This window comes from Manis javanica, chromosome 13 (genome assembly GCF_040802235.1).
Source record: "Manis javanica isolate MJ-LG chromosome 13, MJ_LKY, whole genome shotgun sequence".
NCBI classification, from domain to species: domain Eukaryota; kingdom Metazoa; phylum Chordata; class Mammalia; order Pholidota; family Manidae; genus Manis; species Manis javanica.
In genome coordinates, this window is record NC_133168.1 from 61641505 (window position 1) to 61665807 (window position 24303).

At 42.1% G+C, this 24303-nt stretch overlaps 2 protein-coding genes across 3 annotated transcripts in view; one reads left to right on the forward strand and one right to left on the reverse strand.

The window, feature by feature from the left end:
* The window catches only part of ZC2HC1B (zinc finger C2HC-type containing 1B), a 45550-nt gene extending 43579 nt beyond the window's left edge, over positions 1-1971 (forward strand). The window contains exon 8 of the mRNA XM_037022112.2: positions 228-1971. The gene's annotated coding sequence lies outside the window, so the exon portion shown is untranslated. The remainder of the gene's footprint in view (positions 1-227) is intronic.
* A 97-nt stretch (positions 1972-2068) lies between these two features.
* Positions 2069-24303, reverse strand: part of PLAGL1 (PLAG1 like zinc finger 1) — a 110930-nt gene continuing 88695 nt past the window's right edge. For both annotated transcript variants that reach the window (XM_073219696.1, XM_073219697.1), the window contains exons 4-6: positions 24107-24172; positions 9560-10024; positions 2069-4420 (exon numbers count right to left, since the gene is read on the reverse strand). In XM_073219696.1, the coding sequence (XP_073075797.1) occupies positions 3184-4420; positions 9560-9711 (1389 nt within the window). In that variant the 5' untranslated portion in view covers positions 9712-10024; positions 24107-24172 and the 3' untranslated portion in view covers positions 2069-3183. The remainder of the gene's footprint in view (positions 4421-9559; positions 10025-24106; positions 24173-24303) is intronic.

Sequence of the window (24303 nt, forward strand, 5' to 3'; positions counted from 1 at the left end):
TTTTCACCTGGAAGGCTACTGCCCCATCCCTTTTTCCAAATACAGTCTCCCAGAAAAGACAGTTCCGAGATTGACTGACATTAAATGGGACTCTTGTGGAGACGTTTTTTGATACTGTGAATAGTTTGTCAAAAGAATTAAAAATTTAAAGAGGCCTCTAGTATTTGACCATTTCATTGAGAAAACAATGCAGTTCTAAAGTAAATGCCTGTTCTTTCTGCTTTCAGACTGTCTCCCTGAAACCCAGCAGCCTGACGGCTGGGTACCCGGGAATGCCAACGAGGGGAAGGAAAGAGAGACATCTGCTTACACACCCAAGATTCCTTGTGAGACATCATGTAGAACAAGTGAAAACAAGCTTCAAGTTTTATTCACTCCTTTCAAAATTTTCAAAACAAATCATTCAACAACACACTGACCTGTATGATAATGCTTGTTTTAAAGATTCACTTGAAAAAATTTTAATTGGATTATTTAATAAGTTTTTAAGGAGAATGTTGCTTCATAGTAAGAACCTCTTACTGAAACAGTCTTTGGAGTATTAGCATATTTACTTACTAGGAAAATGTTTTACCTAGCTTCAGTCTACAAAGCTGTGAAATCCCAGCTTTGAGAAGGGCTTCAACATTAATTAACAACTACTTTTTTTTTAAACGTCCATTTGTATGCATTTGGAATTGTTCACATACACCAATGCAACCAGTGCAGAGTTTTGGGGACAACACTGCAGTGGAGGGAACAGGTTACAATCATCTTCCCACCCTGTGCTAAGGAAGCTCGAAGTGACCTCAGGCCATTTATTTATCGTGGCCAAATCCTAAGTCTACTGTTCATTTTGCCACTGGCTTTTATAGTTCTGTTGGGAGGTGGTATCTCAACGATTCCTTCTCTTTGCCATCCTAAGGGTTAATAAACTTTTTTTTAGAGTCATTTATATTTAATGCATGCTTTTTAATCTTTTTTTTTCTTAAACTCAGGGAACTTAAATAGGGAATTAAGCCATTTTCCCTGTCTTAATTTTCATAGGGCTACCACAAGCTACTCCCACCTGTAGTGTAGCAAATACAACATCTGGAACTCTCAGGATCTGTGTTTTTGGGCTTTTATGCTCAGGTAAATCAGGTATGTTCTGGAACTGACTGCAGACTACTAGGCCATGTAACAGTATTTGTGGAAGCTTCCAAAAATGGATCTTGGGAGGTTTTAGCTTGAGTTAAGCCACTGTTGTCCTCTTGTTCTGGCACATTGCCTTCCCTTGGGGAGGTAAGAGGGGCTATGGGAACTGACTCAGACACCCCAGAGCAGTGGATTCCTAGTGCTGACATAACCTACATCCCTTTGTCTCATTTCTTGCCCCCAGTTAAACTGTAGTTTAAGGCTCGACCATGGCAGTTCCACATAACAGTCAAGCAAGCCCAGAGGAGCTTGTCTGCAATGCCTGTCATTCTTTATGATTGTCAGCATCACTGTTAAGGACTGTGAGCCAGCCCTTAATGTTTCTCACATTTGGCTAATAGGCTTCTTCAATGGGTAAAGGAACTGAGGGCTTCCCTTTACCACACCCACCCTATTTAGAGGTTAAAAAAAAAAAATACAGGCTTGTCAGAGTCAGGAGGCCACTAATCCCAGAAATTAGGCCAGAAATCCCACTAATAGGTAAATTTCTAATTTGTACTGGAAGTTAGATGATAAGCACTATGGTGCCAGTGGATCATGGTAGCCCAGGGTAGACTAAACTTCAGTAGCTGGTATTCTGACCTCTGCATCAGAAATAAATTATGTAACACTATAGGATTCAGAAACTATGCAGTAATTTTTAGAAGTTCTTTTAGTGCTGTGAATTTAAATGAAACATCATATAAGCTTCCACCTTAAATCATAATTTTACTCAAAAAAGGTAGTTTGTAATAGATACTGCAGAGGTCAGAACAGTAGTTTCTGGAGGGGTGTGGGGGAGTAATGACCAGGAGGGGGCGTGAGGGAGCTGGCTGGGGAGCCACAGTGGTGCATATCTTGATTTGATGGGTTATGAGGTACAGTTGAATGTAAAAATTAGTCAAGCCACAAGCAGGATTTGTAGAGTTTATTGTAAGATATATCTTCATATAGAAAGCCTCTAAACACAAAAGACAAAGGAGCTTTAAAAAAAGGTTAGGTTTTATATTTTTAAAACTCATTAGATACCAAATTCAAGAGATTATAGTTACATTGCAAAATGTCATCCTTTTCGAATAAAATATTGACTTAATATTGACTTAAATGATGAATTTAAAATGCATTCATTTATTGGTGATTAAAAATAATACTTAAGCATAGTAGTATTTTAAGCCAGACAGAGCAAAGAAAATTCTTGTTTAATATATATATTTAAAATTCCAGTAATATTTTCTTAAATTCCTGTTAAAAATATAATCAATATTAATGTCAGCAAAATGTTTTTGACTGACGCCTGGATTATTTTACCACTTAACCTGGTTACACAGTGATTTTTTTTTTCTGTCAGATGGAACTGACCACCAGTTTAGTCTTTAAGATAAATGAAGTGATAACTCACATTGTAGCATCTTGTGGAAAATATTCAAACTACATTTAAAATGCTTTTTAAAAATGGAGACGTCTATTATTCCACAAGAAATTGTTTCTGTAAAACTACAGGTTGGCTATGGCAATAGTATAACTAAACTACATCCAACCCTGAAGGTAGAAAATTCCCTGAAAAGAAATACACAGCCTAGTTATAATATGCAATATTAAGGTTATTTTTCTTATTTTAAAAATTTCCCCTTTCTGGAGGAAAAACCTTTAACCTTTCTATAGTTCCCTTACTAGGCAGTGCCACATAAAGTTACTTAGTTAACATTATTCTGACCATGGCTTACGATTAAACTCAATTTGACAAACACCTGTATATAGCAGCCCTCATTTGGATGTCGGTTATGACAATATTTGCAGTTCCATTAAAGAAAGAATACTTGCTTAGGAAATTTGGTACAAAGCATGAACACTCAGGACAGATTGGCACAGTACATGCAGTTCGAGAACTCTCTTATCTCAAGCCAGTCATCACTGAATAAGCCATATTCCCAGTTCTGCTTTCCAGATCTTTCCTTGTATTAAAACTGATGCTTAAAATGCTTCTTAAAACACCTTCCAGAATAAGAAAAGTACGCTTTAAAAAACCAGTCATCTGAATGCATGATGGAAGTGAGGCAGGATGGCAGAACCAGTGCCAGCTGGGAAAACATGGGGGATGGGTGGGAGGGGGAGCTGGCCCAGGCTCATAGTGCTCATGGCTAGTGCGGGATCTTGTTGCTGCTGACCTAGACAGCTTATCCTATGGGGCAGAGATTCCCCGGGCCCCAGGGTGAGAGTGCTATTCCCAAAGGCATTTTGGGTAGCAGCAGGGGGCAGCTGCCAGAAGCCCAATAGGGGGGAAAGGTCCAGAGAGGCAGGAATTGTTAGGTTCACAGCATCTGCAGATAGCTGTTTGGGCAGGTTTACCTTACCAGCACTTCCCTTAGCCAGGTCAAAACCTGGGCTGAGCTTGTGAGGTGACTGAGGCTCTTGCAGGGGCAAGTCCTCAAGCAAACTGATATTGCAAAATCCTTTAGTATCTGCTTTGAGGGGCAGGCTTGCAAGTGGGGAGTATGAGGTAGAACTGGCGTTGTACTTGTGATTCTGGAGGGGTGCAGGAGAGCTGGGAGATGCTATGGGCTGGAGCGGGGCTAGGGGCTCTGGCAGCAGCTGTACAGGCTGGGAGGTTTGCTCCGAGGGGTTGTGGGTGTGGCTGTGTACCTCAGCTGGCAAGCTACTTGAGAGCCCATTCTGCACAGGAGCTCCTAAAGGGAAAGGAGACAGTGTGGCATCCTTCACCTGAAACTGGGGAGAGATGGAGTGCAAGGTGTTCAGAAGGTCGCCAGCCTGCAAGCTCTCTTTCATCAGCTCCTGTGAGTGTGTCTTCTTGGTGTGTCGTGTGAGGTGGTCTTTGCGCCCGAATCTCTGGGCACAGAACTGGCACAGGAAGTCCTTGCAGCCTGTGTGGACCACCAGGTGGCGCCGCACGTCTTTCCGGGTGTAGAAGCATCTTTCGCAGTGGTCGCACTGGTGCTTCTTTTCCTTGATTCCACTAGAGGGCTTTTCTTCGGCGTGGGCTTTGAGGTGGTCCAGCAGCACCTCCGTGCTCCCTAGCTCCAGGGCACAGACCCCACAAGTGAGGTCGCCGCTGCTGGCCGCATGGAGGGCCAGGTGCCGCTTGTAGCCCAGCATGGTGTTGTACTTCTTCCCACACTCCTCACACCCAAAGGCCATCTTGTTAGGGTCATGAGTTTGGAGGTGGTTTTTCAGGTGGTCCTTCCGGTTGAACGTCTTCTCACAGTGAGCACACTGATGAGACTTCTGGGGTGAATGGGTAGCCATGTGCCTAGGAGCAGAGGGAAAGTTTCGTTAATTGACCCAGTTTCTGTAATGGCAAAAGAAGGGTACAGAAACACTGTTAAAATGTTAACCATTTTCTCTATATGGTGGGAATAGGAGATTATGGAAGAGTATTTTAAGAATGAAAGTATTTTCTAGATCCTACAAATAAAATTTTATAATAAAAATAGGCACTAGTAAAGGCATAATGTGATTTAATACCTGCAACATATTTTCCTAATGTTTAATTTAAAAAGAGATTTCTAAACAATGCAAGTATTTAAAAATATGACCTCATGAAAATTTTTCAGAAGGGGGTAAGTGTGTAGTATATATTCTATGAAAGTTACCAAATTTCAAAAATGACCCAATTTACCTTCTACACAAAATCCCATTTACCCTGCCTCCACCCCCTCCCCCCACCCCCGGTTTTAGGTCACTGTTCTTAAGTAAAATTCCTGCTTGGTCTTTTTGAGACAAAAGTTCGAGCCTTTGTCTATCCTTAACCTCAGGGAAAGTGTCCAGTTGGACCCATAATGCCAGCCATCAACCCCACCACCTGTGTGCTGAGTCTTAGCCTCATGCCTCCCATGAGATCTCTAAGCCTTAGCTGATAGGAAGGTATTAAATGGAGGAAACTATCATCTCAGATGTGTACAGCCTCTGTCTCCATTTCTTCAAGGTCTCTCTCAGACACCTTCAGCCCACTTCCTGAAGGCCATCTGTAGTTTCATTGGCAAAATTCAAAGGGACTTCTTTCTTCTAGAGGGACTAAGCTGCTACAGCAGTTATGTTTTTCTTTCCCTGAGCTTCAGGGACAAGCCATAGTCATCCTAGTAAATCTGGAATTTCAAAATAGCCATTTCATATTTATATTTGTAAAGCATAATTTGTTTTAGAAAAGCATCACAATTCCCTTTCAGTCATAGTTCCACAGAATTCCTAAATGCTAAGCTCTGTTGGTTTTTCAAAATCCAGTGACATAAGGTGCCCGAGTTTGTCATCCTCAGAGTTTGAACAAGGTTCACTTTAAAAACAGTGTATCATCTAAAACATCAAATCCTACATGTTAATATTACTTATAAAATAGTGCCCTTAATTACAACTTGCAGCCTGCAGGTACAACATAGGTTGTTTCATAACCATTTGAACAGTTAAACTCTTCCAGATGTTTTGCATTCAGAGGCTAAAGCTTGTCCTACTAACAACTTAAACTCAACTGAGTTTGTGACTTTGGATACAAAAGAATTTCTAACAACTTGTTCTATAAAAAAGAATTTCTTTAAAGACAGTATGTTTAAGTCAAAAGTGTATTCATCATACCTTTCACTCAACCTTAACCCTGTATTGTCAATTCCTGATCCATTTCTTAGGGGAAGAATTAGTAAGGGGGCTATAGTAGCAGCTGCTTAGAAGACAGTCAGTCCCTACTAGGAGACTGAAAGCCAGTTAAAAAAATAAAAAGATGATCTGAGTCAAACTGTCAGTTGCCTAAACATAAAGCAAAACTTTGAATCTTCTTCCTATCTCCTTAATAAAAAAAAAAAAGGTAGATTGCTATGTGTACGTGATAGAAAAAAAAGTAAGTTCCAGCCCTTTTCTGCAGGACGCCAGTGCTCAGCATGCGAAGGGATGCACGTCTTGGGGTGGGGTCTGTGGGGCAGGCACGGCGCTGGAGGACAGGCGCCGGTGCAGTGGGAATCTGCGAGCTGAAATGAAGCTGGGGCCTCCAAGTTCCAGATGTATTTAAATTCACTCGTAAGTTGCAGAAAGGGTTTTTTCAGGCTGTTAGGTGGCAAATAGCCATGTTCTTATACAAGATATCCATAGACACATCATCAGGAAGAGACGCCAGGGGTTCTGGTTTACAAACTTGGCATTTGAACAATTTGAACTATTTGGTCCAGTCCTTGTAAAGAGGACCCCGGAGCTGTCCTGGATCTTCTGTTCTTGCCTCTCTCCCTTCACATTCTTTGAGGACTTTTTCTCTGGTTAGATTTCACTTATTACCCACAGGGCGGTCAATGCCACATTAACAACTCAGCACCTGGTACTTCCACCACCATTCCTGCTCTCCTCCTACCACCTGTGAGAAGGGCACAGGTACCTGGGGCAGTGCCACCTGCTCCAGCCCTCAGAATTTTCCAGCTCCTTCCTTTGCTAGGCTTCCAATGCTCCCCCTTATAATGGATCCCTCACTCATCCAGCAGGTGCAATCTAGAACACCGCCATCTTACAGCTGAAATCACTTCAACTTGTTTTCGTCCCTCTTGCTGCACAACCCACAAAACCACAGGTTTCAGTCTGCCCTACAGTGACCCCCAAAGACCAGCTCTGTATGCCACCTGGACCATGCCAGTGACCTTAAAATTCCTCAGTGGTAACTGCTTACATTAAGATTTCAACCAAGGACGTCAACCTGCCTTTTGCCAAATCATCTTTTCTTCCCTTTGCTGTCTTCATCTAACTGCTTTCCCTGTTTGCTGCACTGGGACCCCTGTTCTCTTTTCCAGTGAAGCAAGTCACTTTTCTCCTTCAGTCTCTGCTTGTAAAATGGAGTTTATGTCACAACTGAGGGAAATGGGATGGAAAGCTGGCCTTTCTTTTTTTTCTTTTCTTTTCTTTTCTTTTCTTTTCTTTCTTTCTTTCTTTCTTTCTTTCTTTCTTTCTTTCTTTCTTTCTTTCTTTCTTTCTTTCTTTCTTTCTTTCTTTCTTTCTTTCTTTCTTTCTTTCTTTCTTTCTTTCTCTCTTTCTTTCTTTCTCTTTCTTTCTCTTTCTCTCTCTCTCTCTCTCTATTTATTATTTATTTATTCATTCATTCATTCATTCATTCATTTATTTTAAAGCAAATCCTAGAGCATCCTGCCATTTTACCAGGCTTCATTCATTCATTCATTCATTTATTTATTTTAAAGCAAATCCTAGAGCATCCTGCCATTTTACCAGGCTTCTGTTCCTTTACTGGGTCACTGCTTTAGGCCAGAGAAGAAATGGTGGTGGCTGTGGAAGGCAGGGGACTCTTGCACAAAGTGCACTGCTTCCCTTTTCTGCCTCACTTCACACTCTTAACTGAACAAGTTATTTCCCTTGCTTGAACTACCACCTCCTAAATATTGCTTAAGACATCTTCCTCAGTGCAGTTTACCACAGTAATCCCAATTAATTCCTGTCATTCCAATAATCTGTTAGCTCCGCTGTCTTTTCCAAATATTTATCTCCTATACGTGTTTCAGTCTTTATCCACAGTCATAATATTCTCACTGTGGCTTAACTGCAGCAAACGATGCTTTCAGTATTCGGGTAAGGATAATTACTGTGTACATATAAGAAGCTTGTTGCAAAACAGGAAGCCTTTGCAACAAAATTGGTGCACATAGTAGGCACTCAATCTTTTGGCAACTAGAGATCAGCCTATGTACAAAGACATTTGAATTAAAAAGTCTAAAAATATCTAAGCACACAGACTCCAAGAAAGGACTAGCAGTTACCAAAGTGGAGGGGTGCGGGGAGGGGGGTGTGGAGGGAGGGAGAAGGGGATTGAGGGGTATTATGATTGGCACACATGGTGTGTGTGTGGGGGGTCATGGGGAAGACACTGTAGCACAGAGAAGACAAGTAGTGACTCTGTGGCATCTTATTACGCTGATGGACAGTGACTGCAAATGGGGTCTGGGGTGGGGGACTTGATAATATGGGTGAATGTAGTAACCACAATGTTGTTTCATAAGATTATATATCAATGATACCTTAAAAAAATGGGCAAAGTAAAAAAATTAAAAAAATAAAAAAAACCTAAGCATTTATAGGCTTTTAAGAAAATCATCACATATATTACATTATCTGCAACAGTGGTATTCTGAGGCCAGGAGCATATTTTATGTCTTTTTAAAATTCCTTCTAGGGCCTTCCTTCAGGGACACTTGGAGATGTAATAATGCGGCACACGTTAATACCACTCAGATGGAAATTCTCTCTTGCTAAATTTTCACTCATCTATGCATTTATATGTGACTAGTCTGAAAGTTGAAGCTTTAAAGTTCATTTCATGAATATTAGCAGAAAATAACACATTTCTCTGAACTAGGTAACTGCTGGGCATTCCTGTGTAGCTCTGGGAGTACTGTGCACACAGCACACAGAGCATTCACTGACAATCAGATACTGTACAACTTACCCATTTTGTGTATATTGTATCTTTTTCTGTGATATAAAAATATTTTGGAGGTAGTAGCTACATCTTATATATTCACTTCCCTCATGGAAATGAGTACCTCAGGGGCACTCAAGAACTAATTCAGACTAAATGCACTATTAAAAAAAGGACTCATCTGCTAAAACAGAGGCTTTTATCCTTTGGTGTACCGTGGATGCCTTTGAAAATATGATTAAGTGCACACACCCCATGTCTGTGTACCCAACAGAATCCCACTTTCTAGGGTGGCTTTTAGACCCAAGCTGAGAACCTGCTCCAAAAGCTTACGTCCTCCTGGAGGTGTTCCCTCCTCTCCATCCCGTCAGGGCCTCGGCCAGCCCGCACATCAGTCTGCTTGTCTCCTCCCTCTCCTCCAAATTACTACTGGAGCCCTCTTTCCGAAATCCTAATCAGATCAAGTTTTTTGCTCTTTAGGATCATTAGAGTAAATAAACCCTTTAGGACAGTGAATGAGGGTTATGAGTTCTTCCTTCCTGCCTACATCTGAGCCCCATCCCTCCTCCAAACCCCCTCTGTACACGTGTGCGTTACAGCTGAGGCCCGGGGCTTTCCCAGAAGCTCCTCTCTGTCTGCCTCCTAGTCATCTTTACGTTACAGCTTAAGATTCCAACTTTCTGAGAAGCCTCCACCTGCAAAGCTCTGCCAAAGCACTTAGGTCACATTTTAATTGTGCTTCCATGACTCTCTCCAGCCATGGGTCCCTTTGTCTTTTTATTTTCAGGCCTGGAATATTGTAGGAGCCCAAGAAATATCTGTTGAAAGAATGAACTGACATCGCACAGCAAAACTGTCATATAAAACCACAGCAAACACTGAAAATCCAGTTCTAAAGGCTCACATGCACCCACATTCCCCGTCCCTCTCCCCTTCCAGTTTGGCCAGAGCCACATAAAGGTCTCTGGAAAAGCACGTACCTTTTCTAAGGTCTCTTACCTCATTAATTTATATCTGGAAATGAAGGCTTTGCCACAGTCTGGCTGCAAGCACTTGTAAGGTCGTTCCCTGGAGTGGGAATAATTGTGGATCGTGAACTTCTCCAGGGTGAGGAACGTCTTGCCACATAATTGGCAGGGGTAGGCGGCCATGGGCTTCACTTCTCACACCTTCCTTCTCAGATGCGCTGACCAAATGCTGTGCCATTTAAGCACAAATGAAGGATGGTGCTGAGCACATCAGCAGAGCCACGGCAGCTGAACTCCAGACCAGGGGAGGGGCAGCGTTGCGGGCCTGGGCCTACCCAGACGTTACCACTAGAGCTTTGCTTCCTGCTTTCCCACATTCCTTTTTATATGCAGTCTCAGGCTGGAAGGAGGAGGTCTGAGACAACGATGAGATTCCAGGAGCAGCAAGGTAATCGGCATCACTAGAGCTGAGGCGTGTCCTGCATCACCAGACTGTCTGTGGAGAAAGAGGAACGGTTTTCTCGCATTAGCCATTTGAAAGCAGTGCTCCCCTACAAGCACCCAGAGCCAACGTGGCCCCTTAAGTGGCTCCATCATGTGCTTCTCTGTTGTCCCCATGTGCTGTACAAGGTACTTCTGCATATACATCCACCTGACTGTTCTGCAAGAGTCAGGCACACAGAGATTTGATTGTGGATGAAGCGCACTTTCTTTCTGACAAGGACAGCTAGTTCCAAAGACTTGGTATTACCTGCTACAGACCATGACTTCATGTCATGGTGAGGCTCAGCACAGCAATTCAGAGAGCGCTTTACTGGTGCCAAACCAGACTCATCCCTGCTTATTCAAACCACGGGCTAGCCTCTTCACTGTCAGCAGGTTTATCACACCTGTCTCAATGTCCAGGAGATGAGAGGAAATGAATTTGTACACATGTAAGTTCACTTGTTTGTAAGTTATATGTGCAAAGGACTCGACTCTACGATACAAAGTGTGAACAAAGTGAGTTTAGTTCACTGATGTGGTGCCTTTGGAAGGGAGATAAAATACCCCCATCGAAACAAAACTGATGGCTTAGGTGAAAGCTGAGGAGTCATTTAGATGTGAAGGCACCATCCTTGAGTAAACTTTTCTATAAAATCTCTTCCCCTTTCATTTATGGGGCCATTTCCTCATTCCCAGCCCCACCCCTGGAGGGCCACTTCTAGGAGGTGGGCCCGGTGCCTCCTCGACCTGTTTCAAGCGCAAATTACCACCACCCCTCCAACCCAGCAGCAATCCCAAGCACCAGGCTCTTCTGTTTGCACCAACGCACCATAATTTGAGGAGCCTTAACAGGCTGAGTCAGCATCAGGAACAACACAGTAAAACCCTGGCTGCCTCGAATCCTATGCTATTCTACAGAGTAACTCTCAGTGGCATGGGTGCTAACCTTTTGAGAGCTAATACTGAAAAAAGTATTATTTTTGCCACATACTACTTTAAACACACTGGAGTAGCTTTCGTACATAGGCCAGCCTTTTCTGAACTTTGACAAATAAGCAGGGCATTCATGGTGAACTGACCCATCACAACAGGTCTTCAAGGTGTGTGTTTCCTGCAGTCATTCATTGAGTGCCAAGTCTCTAGAGTTGCTCTTTATTGTTGATGGTTCACTTTTACTTTTCATTTACTTTCAGATCAGAAAGCTGGAGTCCGGCTGGATGAAATTTCCTCCTAATAATTCAGGCATCTTTAAAAATACCAGCATATAGCACATCGACACAAACATACATTCCTTTTCTAATGGGTAAAAACTGCAGCAGACTCCTTGTCAGCTAGCTCAGATGTTTTTAGTGCCAGGTCAGAGTTCACAGAGCTGGCACCAGGCAGATACCCCTCACTGTCCCGCCCCACCTGCTTGGAACCTTCAGCGCTGACGTGCACTTTGACCTGAAGCTTCAGCGCTGATCCAAAGCTAAGGACACAGGCATTTCCAGCCAGCATCTTGGCACCAGGCCTTTCTGATTGCAGTGTGCACATGCTTGGTCCTCTGTGACCAAGTGTTACTTGAACTGAACCCATGTTCTGGCTCTGTCTGAGCCCTGCTCCCCTAGCTACTTGTTCCTGCACATTACTCCAGGCCATGTGTGCAGCCCTACTCCGAGGCATCCTCAACAACCCTGGCCAGAGACAAAGTAGTTCCTTCCAGGAATTCTATCCCGTGTGGCCGAGTTTTTGCTGCCAGATCTCATGATGTGTCCTACTTCTCATCCAGCCTAAATCTGACTGTAATACTGGCCCAGCTATGTAAGGCAAAGAATTTATCATCATTACATATACTCATTCACTTGAAATTGCTTCTGTGTTCTTTCCAGGTTTATCAAAAAAGATTAAAATATACATACAATATGAAGTTTGGAATTCATCTTTTCATTGCTCTCTTTAAAGCTGAACTCAAAAGAGCACTAGTCACTCAGAGAAGGAGCTGATTTGGTGGTAAGGATTTTATATTTTTCTCACTTACACTAAGTCTTCTGCATATACACTGTTTTCAATTTTTCTTCCCAATTCATTCTTTCCAATTCTTGCTTTAGAACAGATGACTTATCTATGCAATACAGCTTTCTGTGATGATGGAAATATCATATATGATGTCTATTGAACACTCAAAATGTGATGCTAAGAAACTGAGATTTTAATTTAACTTTGAATAGCCATGTAGGGGGCTATTCTAGTGGCTGCTGTACTAGGTAGCACAGGCTGACTCTAAGTTTCACTGTCCAAATAGAAGAAGGCCAAGCTATGCTTTCCTTCAGACACAAATGTGCTGATTCATCCTCAGGTGTTTCCCTGAAGCGTGAGAGGAATTTATGTAGATGCAATCACTTGTTCTGTGAAGACAGTGGGAAGATTCCCCCAGTACAAATCTTAGCCTACCCATCTGTTAGCTATGTCCTGAGGTTCAGTTTCCTCATTTGCGATATCCACCTGACACATGTAAATGGGCTGTGGGGACAACCAGCTGGAACCAGAGGGATCTGAGAGCACACTGGCTTCTACAAACACACTGCGCAAATACACGCTCTTCAGGGAGCCCGGGACCCAAAGTGGAGATGATCAGCTGCACACTGGCATGGGGCTCGAGCCACTCAGCTGGGGGTATAATGAAAGAGGACAACATTCTCTCCCTGTGCAGGGATTGGCACCCATTAGTCACACTGGGAGGACCCAGCAGTCTGGAAAATACACTTGCTCACACGTGGACAGCAGACATATGAGGGTGTAAAACTTAGCCTGCATTCTTTATTTCTCAGCAGACAGCAGCTTTGACTGACTGTTTCCTAACACACCAAGAATGTAAAGGAAAAAGAGATTTATTCAATTTAAAAAAGTGCCTGCCCTTAGCGTTGCCTTTTCCCAGATCTACTTCCCAGCCACTTTACTAGACTCAGAAGTAATAGTCAAAGGCATCATTGCCTACATTTCCCTTGGGCCTTCAAAGGTGGTAGGTATATAATCAGGGAGTTTTAGACATGGCCAAATGTTATTTAAATTTAAATTTAAAAAATGATACACATTTCCTCTAACTCTTTGTTCCCCATCAAACTTTCAAAGAACAACAAAAGTCAAGGCACTTAAACATTTTTGGACTTAATTATTTCATGAATGTCTTTTCCCAAGACTTTATGAGTTCTGGGACTGTGTATTGAGTAAACCTAGACCGACAGTAAGTGCAAAGTTAGTCCTTCATATCAAACTGAATTAACTATATGATGGTGAACACTCTTTAATGTCTCCATGGAGTCTTTTTAGTGATGAATTCAAATTCACAAATAGTTGTAACATTTCATTCACCCTGTGTAATGTGTAAATGTGGACCTTCAAATACAAGTATTTGCAGTTTTCATGATATAATTACAAACTTATATAAAAATAGTCTTTCCCAACCGACTATAAATTCACTGTGGCTGAGGATCAAAGCTCAGCTATTTTGTAAAAATAAACCACGTGGATAATACAACGTCTCCCATCACCAAGTACTTGACCAGTACTAGCTGGCTGCTGCTGATACCAATCTTTGGTTGAAACCTGATGCGCTTTCTGGCCACATCCTTAAAACAGACTTGTGATTAACTTTCTATTATTTGGCAAACTACCAACAATCCTAACAGACAACTGATAAAGGCATGGTCCTGATGAAAATCAGTCTGTTCTGTGATTTGACATTCAGATTGCATCTGAGTCTTAAATACAGTAATATTTCAACACCTGTCACCCTGGAAAGATAGTAAGTCTTCCCCCAAAACATCTCAGGACATAATTTTCAATCCTCTTGATTCTAAAAATACTGAGTGAGTGATACAGATCTGCCAGTAAGCCAAAGAAAGCTTGTGCCATCTGCTTCATTCTGTTCATGCTGATTATTTTGAGGATGAGAGAGGATCAGTTTGGACTAAGAACATATATATATGGCAACAGCCAGGAAGGACTGTGTTCCCTAGGAGCTGGGGGGTATATGATGGTAGCGGGAGAGGTCAGAGCACAAGTGCAGCTCTAGGACATCCCTGATGCTGGGTAACACAATCGCCTAACGTGACAAATGTTTTACAACATTCTCAAAATAAACTGTGACTTCTGGCTTCTATTTCCATTGTCCCAGTGACACAATGAATAGCCCCCTTCTGAGAGGAAATTGAATTTCCATTTTTAGTCTTCCACCCTGGGTACACAAGTCCTTTTTTTGACTCCATCATCACTCCAAACGTCTCCCTCTCTCTGATCCTCCCCAAACTTGGGATTGTTTCTATACAAATGTGTTAAAGCCAATTTTAAAAGGGCCTCTAAAGAGGTTCTGTTTCTTTTTACACTCACAGAATATGAAACAGCCAATCATGGAGCAGGCTGGGAGGTAATTCCATGCTTATTTGGCTGTAGGAGACTTCTAGAGAGGAGAAGCGCCCTCAGTCTCAGTGCTTTGAAGGACTTTGGTAGGAAGTCTCATAAATGAAAAAACTATCCAAAAACAGCAGCAGGAGAAAGATGGTGGTATGCAGAACCTCCAGGCAGATGTTCCCCTCCTGCCTTACTGCGCACTGCACCATAGAATCTGTTAGGTGTTGTATCTGAGCAAGTACGGTCAGAAGACTTGGGGCCATCATGTGACCAATCAGCAAACAAGGTGCTCATAGGGCTGATGACCTGGGTCGAGGGTTAGATGGAAGTCCTGGATGAGTGCCTTACCAGATGGCCATGGCTGGGTTTTCAGCCGTAACCTAGAGCAGGGGTACGTGTTACATGGCTTTGCATTCTCTGAAATTCTGAGCAAAATTAGGAGGCATGTGCCTAGAGTTCTTATGAGGTGAGGGACCATAGCTTTCTTCAGATTTTCTAAGTGGCCCTAGATTCAAACAGATTAAAAGGACACTGACCTAGATGGAAAAGAGAAAATCCCTTTCTGTGCTTTCAATTCAGTTAAGACTCTTCACAGTGTAACGGGCATTTCCTAATCCATGGCCATATATTTTGTGCCTTAGTCACTGCATTTTATCAAATCAACAAAAGGGTTTTGTTAGAATGTTCTTCTGAATTTCAAGCAATAAACAACAAATTTCATATCAAATATGGGGACAGACAGTAATTTAGCAGACCCTTTAATGTAAGACAGGCCTACCTTTCAACTAGAGGGAATGCTGCCCTCAGAATCATAGGGGTTCACTTGTCAGGCTTTAAAAAAATTTTTTTTGTTAAAAAGCATAGATATTTTTATATATATCCTCAATGAAGTAGTAATAGATTATCATTAAAATCCACTAACACTTGAGCTGATACTTGGAAGAAGGCTCTTGCCTGGGATCAGCTCTATGGTGGACCCACAAATGTGTCACTCCACTGTGCCTGCAGACCTCTCCCACGCGGTAGCCCTAAGGCAACCAACCACCTGCTAGGCTCTCAGTGTGCCGCATTCTCTCACACTTCTGTGTTTTCCTATGTCCCTTCCTGGAATGTTCGGCCACCCTTGTCCACCTGGCAAAGTCCTGCTTTTCCCTGACACTCCCAGGCAGAGGAATGAGCTTTTTCCACATGGTGAGATGGTACAAACGGGAGACCACTAAGGTTGTCAGTTTAATGGTTCAGATGAGACCCCAGTGGCTTGGGCTATGGTGGCTGTGGTGGAGATAAACATTGATTACTAAAAACTATGGCTAAATTAGAGAAAAATGGGTTTGATAAGAACCTACCCAGAAGAAACAAGAAAGTTTCTTCTGTGTTACCTCCAGAACTGTTCAACTGCCTTGTAGGCATCGCTACCTGAATGTCTGAACACTCTGACCGCATTTGCAGTCATGGCTGGAAAGCACTGACTGACTGGCCCCTCTATTCTGCTCTGGTGAGAGCCACCCACAGCAAGTCCTCCACCACCTGTGGAACAGATCAGCCTTGCTGCCTACTGACTTCTTGGAAACTGTCACCTTGAGAAACTTGATTGTCAGCCAAGTGACTAGGCTCTTATTTTCTTAGAAATGAGGCCTAAAATGAGCAAGAATACCAAAGTGAAATATTTATCTATAATTAAAATAGAGAAAAAATTAATGAGAAAGCCATGCAGTTGATTACATCACAGCTTCGCAATATCAAATCTATGCAATAGACTTAGAAAATTTGAAAAAGGACAGGGTGCTAACTTTCTACTTACAAATAGTATAATATTTAGTTAAAGATGGCTATTTAATAAAAGTATGTAGCTCCAGTCTCTCCTAGAACTCTACTAAAACAGTATTGAAAATTTTCAAAAACACAGCCTAAGATAACAGGAAAGGAGAAAACAGCAACAAAATTCTGGAAGCTGCGAAGCAGGTAAACAAGCAGAACTGACTTAGCAGAACTAAGAAAGCTGAATTCTAAGCCAGCAATGAAAAGCTATGGAGCAACCTGATTTACCCTGCAGAACCCATCAAAAGTCTCAGCAATGTGGGCACTAGGTACCTCTGGAAGTGGGGGTGAGAGTGAGTATAAAAGCAGAGTGGCTGAAAGTCTGTTAGTGAAGATTTCAGGCCTCCGACCCCCTCCCAGGAGAAGGTATGAAATGAAGGTACTATGTATGAAACGGTGAATTAAGTGGAAGTTTGTATACCTTCCCTATTTGGCTCTCAGATCCCTGGAAGCCAGGGAAAAAGACTGGGGAAGTCTTCTCTGGGAAATGGGAGCTAATGACAAAGACAAATGTCAGTCCCTAGGGTTTACCTGCCATTACCCCGCAACAAAGCCCTTGTTGAAAAGCCCTGAGCAGGCAACCAAGGATCACCAGAAATCAGAAGAAAGCATCTAGAAGGAAAAATTGACATAGATCAAATAGCGAAAAAGTATCTAGAATAAAGAAAAGAGCCTCTATAGAAAGTAGAAAACTGCAAAAACAAATACCAATAATATCCTAGAGAGAGAAAAATCCATGAAAGAAGAACAGGTTTTTATTTTATTTCATTTATTAATTTTTTTAAAGGCAGGCAAGTGCAAAAACCCAGGGGCATGGACAGGCACTGGAGTCAAAACTCACTCAAGAGAGCAGCCAAATATCTGCAGTTGTAATAAACCCCCTGATGCTTCTTAGAATCTTTTATATTTGCCAATGTGGCAGATTTTGAGGGTACCTGCTATTTTTACATTTGCTAGTCCTAACGCTCATGAAAGAAGCAATCTTTCATAACTCAGCTAATATAAGCCAGAAACTAATTAACAGTAAAATAATTCATAGGTTAAGTAGTTAAAATACGTATTGTATTGTTAGACCAGAAAAACAGTAGGAGATAATGTTTAAATTAATGAAAGTTTACTATCTTCATGATATGATAGAAGTTACCTATTATCATTCTTGTTAAACATTTGTGCTAGAAGTTGTCGCCATACAATAAACAATAAAAAGTAACAAAAAATTCAAAATTAGAATGGAATAAATATTTCATTATTTACAGGTGACTGTCTACATAGAAAACTCCAAAGAATCCACACATAGAATATTAGACTGTCTGAAAGTGTATCTAGTTACAAAAATCAAAATACAAAATCAACTGCGTTTCTAAATGCTAGCAAAGAAAAATATAATTAAAAATACTATATACATTAGCCCCAAAATAAAGGTATCTAGGAATCAATATGATCAAAGATGTACAAGGTATTTAAGGAGAAATTATCAAATAGTACTAAAAGACATTAAAGAAGACCAAATAAATGGAGAAATATACCATGTTCATGAACATGGAGATACAGAGAGACCTGTCAGTTCTCTCCAAGTTCATATATTAATTCAATGCAATACTAATAAGAATTCAACAGGGCTCTTTGTTAGAACTTGGCAAGATCATTCTAAATTTTATATGGAAAAGGAAAAGTTGAAGAATATCGAAGTTCTACTGGATCATTCTCATCATCATACAGACAATGATTTCTCCCAAAAAGAAACAGATGAGAGACCAGAGACAAAAGATTAAAAAACAAGAAAAGGCTACAGTAATTAAGGCAGTATGAGGTAGGCACAGGAACAGACAAGTAGACCAATGGAGTAGAATGAATACTCAAGAAACAGACCCACCTTTGTGGGGAAACTTAATATATGATAGGGCTGGCACTGCAATCATTGGAAAAAGAATGGATTACTTAGCAGTTGGTTATCCATATGGAAAATAAGGAAGCTGGATTCCTAACACACATCTATGTACGATTAATTCCAGACAAATTACAGACTTACTGTTAAAATGTTAGACAAAAAAAAAAAAAATACAATAACAAGACTTTTACCAAGGGGAACCTGAGATAGCTAATAAACAGATGAAAATGTGCAAAAATTTTATCCAGGTTAGATTTCTTGGTCCTTCACTAAAATCACTTCATTGTACCTTCTACTCTGTAGGACTTCCCTCTTCATTGTGCCTGACTGGCAAAACTCCAAACCCGGTTAACCTACTTAATATCCCCAACCAACCTCACCCCTTCCCTGTCACACTTTATGCCATCTTTCCCTTTTTCTTCTTTTGTCATATACTTATCACATCTGACATTTTCTGTTTTCTTAACATCTCCCCACCCATACAAACACTCTGGAATGACATTCAATTTTTAAACCAACAAGATGGGTAAAAAAAATATAAAGTCAGGAAAAACCCAGTAATGCCTAGTGAGAGGAAAAGAGGCAATAAATAAGACTGGAGTCATGAACAGGCCATGAGCAATTCAAAGATGGGAATTAACAGATACGATACAATTAAGTTGCTCTGTAAAGACTTACGCTTCAAAAAAAAAGCGAAAATGATTATTAAAATTCTAAGTAGATAAGGAATACAGTTGTTTAAGGAGTGATCATCTCTCACTTGGGACATCTAGAGAGGTTTCATGGAGAAGCCAAAGTTAAACCTGAGACTGTAAGTTTATCTGGTGTTCAAGGGAGAGGTGGTCTATTTCAGGCCAAGGGGCTGAATCAACACAGGGCACCTGAAAATAAGTAATTTAATATGACTAGAATGTGATGCAAATATAGGGAAATTGTGGATACACAGGCTGGAGAGAGAGGCAAAGACCAAATTGTGAAGAGTCAGTGATGTATTGCTCCATTGCACTAGGGGAAGGTGGGCTTTGTCACTGTAATATTTTAACAAATTGACTAACCTATGTAGTCAAGGCTAGCCACTAACTCTGAGTTTAATGTGTAAGTAGAATGAGGGAGGTGGGGAAAGAAGGGGTAAAAGTAGGTAAAGAATGCCAAGAAAACATTGTCTCAGCTGGAATGGGAAGAAGCCATGGGAACGGCCTAAGCACAGGAATCTATGCCCCAAAGAGCCTCAGAAGACTGAGAGGGACCAAAGTACAAGGGGCAAGGATGACCCAGGACTGATGGCCAGGGAGCCAGACAACAGGAATTCATTATAAGGGGGTGTCATCAGATTATACTTTTTGATAATAATTATGACAGGATGTGTTACATCCTAGATAGAGAGTGATGGGATCAGGGTAGTGAGATCATTTGGGCTTCTGCCACATCTCAGAGGAGCTAATCCTCTGATCCCTGGAAAGGTAGAGGGGACAGGCTGCAATGACACTTGTAAATAGACTACTTAGATTAGGACTTATATTAGGTTTGTGGAAAGAGGTGACTGTGGTGGCAGAAGGAAAGGAACGATGAATCCCAGAAGAATAATCCAGCAAAACAGAGTTGGGAGTTCAGTTTCAGAAGTGCTGATTTAAAGGTGCCTAGTGGGCATTAGGTTGTAGGATGACAGCAGGGAGAGCTGCAGCACAGAGTAAGGCTGAGGCACTCTTCTGGGCCGAATAGAGCAAATGATTTCCTGGGTTCAGGTAAGTGGATATCACTCTGAATCTGGCTTCTACAAGTGAATTTATAAATGACTCTGAGCTCTACATGGGTGGCTCTGATCACATCAGTAAACTCTTAGGATCAACATTGATTCCCAGTGTTTGTTCTCCCCAGAATGGGTTTAGTAAAGTGAGCTGTCCTGGGTGTAAGAGGAATTTGTTTTCTTTGCAGCAGGCTGCAGCTAAGACTGATCCTCCCTCAGGATATCTACTCTGCCCTGGAACAGGGCAGAAGCAGGCCCATGGGGACGTGTAATTCCCAGAGGCTCTGAAGATAGAAAAAGCCTTTGGCCTCTCAATTCCCCCAGTTCCTCTTGGGTAAGACAGCATAGTGACAAGTCTATGGCACAAAAATAAATAAAATGAGAATTAAGTTTGCACTGGGAAAAAGCTTGATAAGATGTTCCAAAATACTTTCTAGATGGCGATGGTATACAACAAAAATAGCTCAAAGTCCCTGTTTGGTTGCCTAGTTTACTGAAAGAAGTTTTACTGGTGGGAGCCTTTCTTGGTTCCAATGTATTCAGCAGATTGCAGATAACATCTAACCTATTTAATGATCAGGGCCAGCCACTGGGTTCTACATGGAGGTGGAATGAGGAGGGTGGAAGGAGAGGAGGTACAAGTGGGCAGAAAGTGCCAGTAGGACTCTGTGTCAACTGGAATGGGAGGAAGTGCCAAGAAGCAATGGAAAGGCAGAAGCCCAGGAATGTGGACCTCAAAGAGCCACAGAAGACTAAGAGGCCACAGTACCAGGGGGCGAAGGATGACTGCCGAGCAAGGGTCCATCACCACAGGGATGCTTGGTCTGAACCCGGTGTGTAAGCATGCCCACACCCCTTCCCTCACCTGCACAGGGTAGAAGCAGGGTGCACGCACAGCTCAGGACCCCCAGACGGAGCCCCAGCACTTCTACAGGCGGGTCACTCCAAATAATAACCATCTGGCAGAGAGGAGGCAAGGAAGGACCTTTACAGATTCTCAACTCCTCCACACTTCTCCTCTCCCACCACATACACATAAACATTTAGGAAGAAATATCAAATGTCTGCAAACAGCAAAATAGCTATGAGCATCCGGACAGGCAAGTCCAGGGTTGGTTCTCAGGCTGAGATGGAACAGACCTTGTTTTAAGACTACTACTAATGAACTCTAGGTAGCACACAGGGGGTGAAGGGCGGAGAGTGGTCCCAAGATCCGGACAGAGCCTGTGGTACGAGGGCAGATTGTTTAGTCATTAAAGTCAGTGACACGGTCTATTCCTTTGCAACAGCTGAAAATATATCCTCCTCTTCCCTCCCGACAAATCGTCCACAACTGGATTTTAGGCCCTTTTAGGGTATGCTTCTCTTTTCCTGGGACTAAGCGTAGGGCACGGGGGACCAAAACTTACCTAATCAGCGGCAGGGCCTATTGTCCTAATAATACGGTTACCATTCTAGGGAAAAGAAAAGCCTGGTTCCTTCCCAGTAAGTGAGGGCAAAGGTTCATACTGAGAAAAGAAGTAAGAAAAGTATACTACTCACATGATGACGGGAAGCCAGATTCATGAGCTAAAAATCTCTTGAAATTTAAAAGCTAAATGGGATCTGGAAAAGACTTGGGTGGACTGTTTTGGTCCTAAAACATCATCATCTCTAAATAGAAAAAGGCCTGAAAGTACAGATGATGATGCAAGCAAAGTATCTCTGGGTGGCAGAATTACACATGACTTTTCTTTGGTTTTCCTTTTGGGTATCTGTACTTCCTAAAATTTGAAAACTACTACTTGGACTGAGTCTCAGAGCATACCAGGTGGACGAAAGGGAAAGGATGTATTTCAGGCAAAGAGAATCCCTAATGTTTGTTTGCTGTCAAAAGCGCAGAGGCATGAGGCAAGCAGCGTGGATGGTGTGGTTTGGAGGGGCTGGAAGGCAGGTGTGAGTGGAAGGAGAGCAGCCAGAGCCGGCACGCAAAGGGGGCAGCATCCGAACACCAAGCAGAGGCATCTGGGAGCCATTGAAAGTGGTTCACCAACACATTGCTTTACACAGGAAAATGTTACCAGTAATCATTAATTCCTCCCCTGAGGATAACTGTTACCCTGAAGAAATCACAGATTTAAAAGTACTGTTCTGAAACTTTAAATGGATCTTTTTATACAAATGAGCCTGAAAGCAAATCTGGACCCAATGGACACAACTGAAATTGGCAGTATTAATAGACTATTTATACTTTTTTTCCCCAAGCTTTTTCAACTGATGAGCATCCAGAACTCACTTTACTATTAAACTGTGTGCACAGTTGAGAAAGGTAAAACTGCTACACGCACCCCAATGCTCACTCCCAGTCCTCCAGAAGCAAGCCTGCCCACCACCTGTTTTATTATTAGACAAAATTACCACCCAAAGCAGAGTCAGAATTTCTTCTTTGCCTTTCCATGTCATGTCCAATAAACTCAAATGCTAAGTGTTCATACAGAAATACTTCATTTGAAATACAAAAATATTTATCAGCGGTTGTTTAGAAGGACCCCAGTTTTTAATTTTTGAAGATGAAAAACATTTCATTAGGTTTCCATTCTAAAAGGAAATGGCACTTGAGAGACAAGGCAGTGTTTCCAAGCTCCTGCACTGGCTTTTCTGAAAGGGAGAAAGGAATGTCAAGGAAATGGGGGAGAAAGCTTAAAAAGAGTGGCACACAAGCAAGCATGGCCTCCTCTCCTTTTCACCTTAAGCCTTTTCTCTCCCCCATTCACAGCTTTAGGTCTTTTGTTTGTTTAACAGACCATTACAATCATACCCAGTTCAATGGGAGGAATGTGAACTCTCTAAGTAGCTGTCCTGGTAATCCGCATGTGTGGTCCATCCTACAGTCCATCTGAGGCAGCTTCAATGTGCTGTTCTGTGCTCCCGTCACCCTGAAGGCCAGGCACCTTGCTTACAATAAGCCCCATTTCCCGCCACCACATGCTTGCTGCTCCTTCCCAGTAGCCTATAGTGATATCCCAAGTTGCTCTTCCTTCCCTACTTGCCTAGCAGTTGCACTGTCCCCTCCTGCCTGGGCTTGTCCTGCTCAACTCCTGAGACAGACACTGCCAGGTGTGTTAGCCATCCCCTACCTGTCTTCAGCCCACACTCACCACCCAACACTGGGCAGACACATTCCAGGATCTTCCTGGTTATCACGTCCAGTCTTCAAATGTCAATCACATTGTAAACAGAAGATACAATGGCAAGATTACCCCACCGCCCCCTAATCAGGATGGCCAGCACCTTTCTCAGTTCCTCGTAGATATACTGGCCCACGTTGGGATAAATTTTAATTTCTTGGCCAATAAATCAAAATATTACTTAGTAAGGTCATATGGGTAAAATAATACTGTATTTCAGTCAAACTCATAAAAGCCTCTTATGCTCTTTTGTCTAGTAATTTGCATCTGACAGTCATGTGGCATAGGTAGAAAGACATCTTCATCCTCATCTACCAGATGAGGAAACTTGAAGTTCAGAGACTGAAGTTCTCTGTACTGACTAATAAGACCTGCAGATAACATACTGTACTAAACAGAGCACCACAGTGAGTGCCCCAGAAGTGTCACCGATGACCACCATGGCAGCCAGAGGCCAGACCCAGGTGTTTGAGCTGACTGGCGCCAGACGCACTTTCCACTTATACTTTGTCATCCTTCCTGCCTAAGGGGTCTACATGAGCATGGATTTCAGCAACAGCTTTTACTACAGTATTTCCAAATAAAGCCTCAGAACCTGTAGCTGGATTCCCTAGCACAACTGGTCTGTAACCAGCATCTTCCTTAGGCCTATCAGCCAATGTCTTCCACAAAGGGGAGAGCAACCTTTTACACATCTTATGTACACATATGAGGAGTAGAGTCAAGCAGGACAGCTTTAAAGCTTTTGAACTGACAGCTGTCAGCAGAAAATTCTATAGATCTGTGGTATTACTGAGGCTGTGGATGGGGGACAGCAGAGGACATAAAAAGTTGCAAACTGCATCATCTGATTCCCTGAAACTCAGAGTATACAAATGCTTTTCCAAAAAAAAAAAAAATCAGTTAAGAGTTCTGTTCTAGGGTACTTCATAGTTGACAGGGAAATGTATTTAATCTCTGCTAGAAACTTTTTGAAGTACCTTGAACTTCCCACATATCCTTAACCAACTTTACTATGTGTTTCCAAGCAACTGTTAAAAACATGCCCAGAGAGAAATAATTTTAAAAAGCTGTCTTGGTGCATACCTGTTTGGTGACAGGAAACATCAGTTTTGAGGTCATGGAGTCCTCCCAGAAGTTGAGGATTCAAACCTGTAAGAAGAGATCTTGTACATCTTCAGTGAAAGAAGCTGGGGAAATGTTACCTCATTATGCTGCAGCTTGGGCTCCATATTAAGAGCACACACACACCCAACTGATAATGTGTAGAGACTTTCTATTTT